Below are 1,102 nucleotides of genomic sequence, written 5' to 3' on the forward strand. Positions count from 1 at the left end.
AAGACACTTGGATAACCCATCGGCTTAACATGGAGATATTAGGCCGATGTTATGTATATGCAAAGAGTCCAATGAAGCCATCTTTGTTCTTTTAATATCTATCTACTTCGAAACTGCCTTGATCCAGTAGTTAGATGTTGGCCTCAAGTGACATGAAACTACATGGACATGATTTGTAAAAAATAAATAAATTAAAAAAAAGTTAATATTCTACTCAGTCAAAACTTTTTGTTTCTACAAACTCGGGTCTATGCAAGATAATAAGTTGTTCAAACAAGTAACTTATTTTTAACCCAATGTGTAACAAGTCATGTTTTGTTTCACATCTAGTTTTGCATAGGGCTCGTCAACATTTGCATTGGTCCCGAACATGCCTCTGCACGCCTATTTAAAGAAAGTCGACTAGACATCCGTGTTTATAATTCACCCGGCGTTCCGAAAAGAAGCACTGTCTAATCTATGCTGCTGTCCCAAACCCATTCGAGCATCAAATCCAACGCTTTGGAGGCCGGTTCCATCTCGGACTTCGGTCAGCCGCAGCATCAACGGCGCGGTGAGCCCGGGCATGGTCCACATCTCGCGATGAGAGGGAACACGACTCCTGCAATATTCTCTCCATAGACAACAACAATGGCCGCTTTTCGCAGACTGGCTTCAGTCCTGAACAGGCTAAACGTCTGGTCCGCTCCACGACACGACCTCCTCGGTGCTCAGACGAGAGCCGGAGGAAGGACACGGAAATGCCTCGCCGTCGGGATGTGTCTCGCAACCGGGGGTGCCGTGGCGTTTTATCTGTACAACGATATGAACCGCCAGAGTCGCAGGAAAAGGATGGGCTACAGCTTCAACGGCCGAGATCTCCTGCCTTCCCTCCCCGCTGTAGCTGCTAAGGAAAAGGTAGACTGTTTTATTTTTTTCTAGGCTATGCGCTGTGGCGGCTAGTCTATGGAAAATGCCACGTATGACCGTTTCCCTGTCCCCCCCCCCCCTCTAAATATAAATATGTTTATATCGACCGAATAGGACCTCTCCGGTTAACGGAATTCTTTTCCACGAACGTGTGTTCAAAGTGAGAGTCGTCTGAGAAACCAGAAGCGCTGCG

General features: G+C 46.6%; 1 protein-coding gene across 4 annotated transcripts in view; it reads left to right on the forward strand.

The window, feature by feature from the left end:
* Positions 1–444: 444 nt before the first annotated feature.
* The window catches only part of micu3a (mitochondrial calcium uptake family, member 3a), a gene marked incomplete at its 3' end in the record, with an annotated part of 28,460 nt that continues 27,802 nt past the window's right edge, over positions 445–1,102 (forward strand). For all 4 annotated transcript variants that reach the window (XM_083693007.1, XM_083693006.1, XM_083693008.1 and 1 more), the window contains exon 1: positions 445–897. In XM_083693007.1, the coding sequence (XP_083549133.1) occupies positions 631–897 (267 nt within the window). In that variant the 5' untranslated portion in view covers positions 445–630. The remainder of the gene's footprint in view (positions 898–1,102) is intronic.

This window comes from Argentina silus, assembly GCF_951799395.1.
Source record: "Argentina silus genome assembly, chromosome: 21".
NCBI lineage: Eukaryota > Metazoa > Chordata > Actinopteri > Argentiniformes > Argentinidae > Argentina > Argentina silus.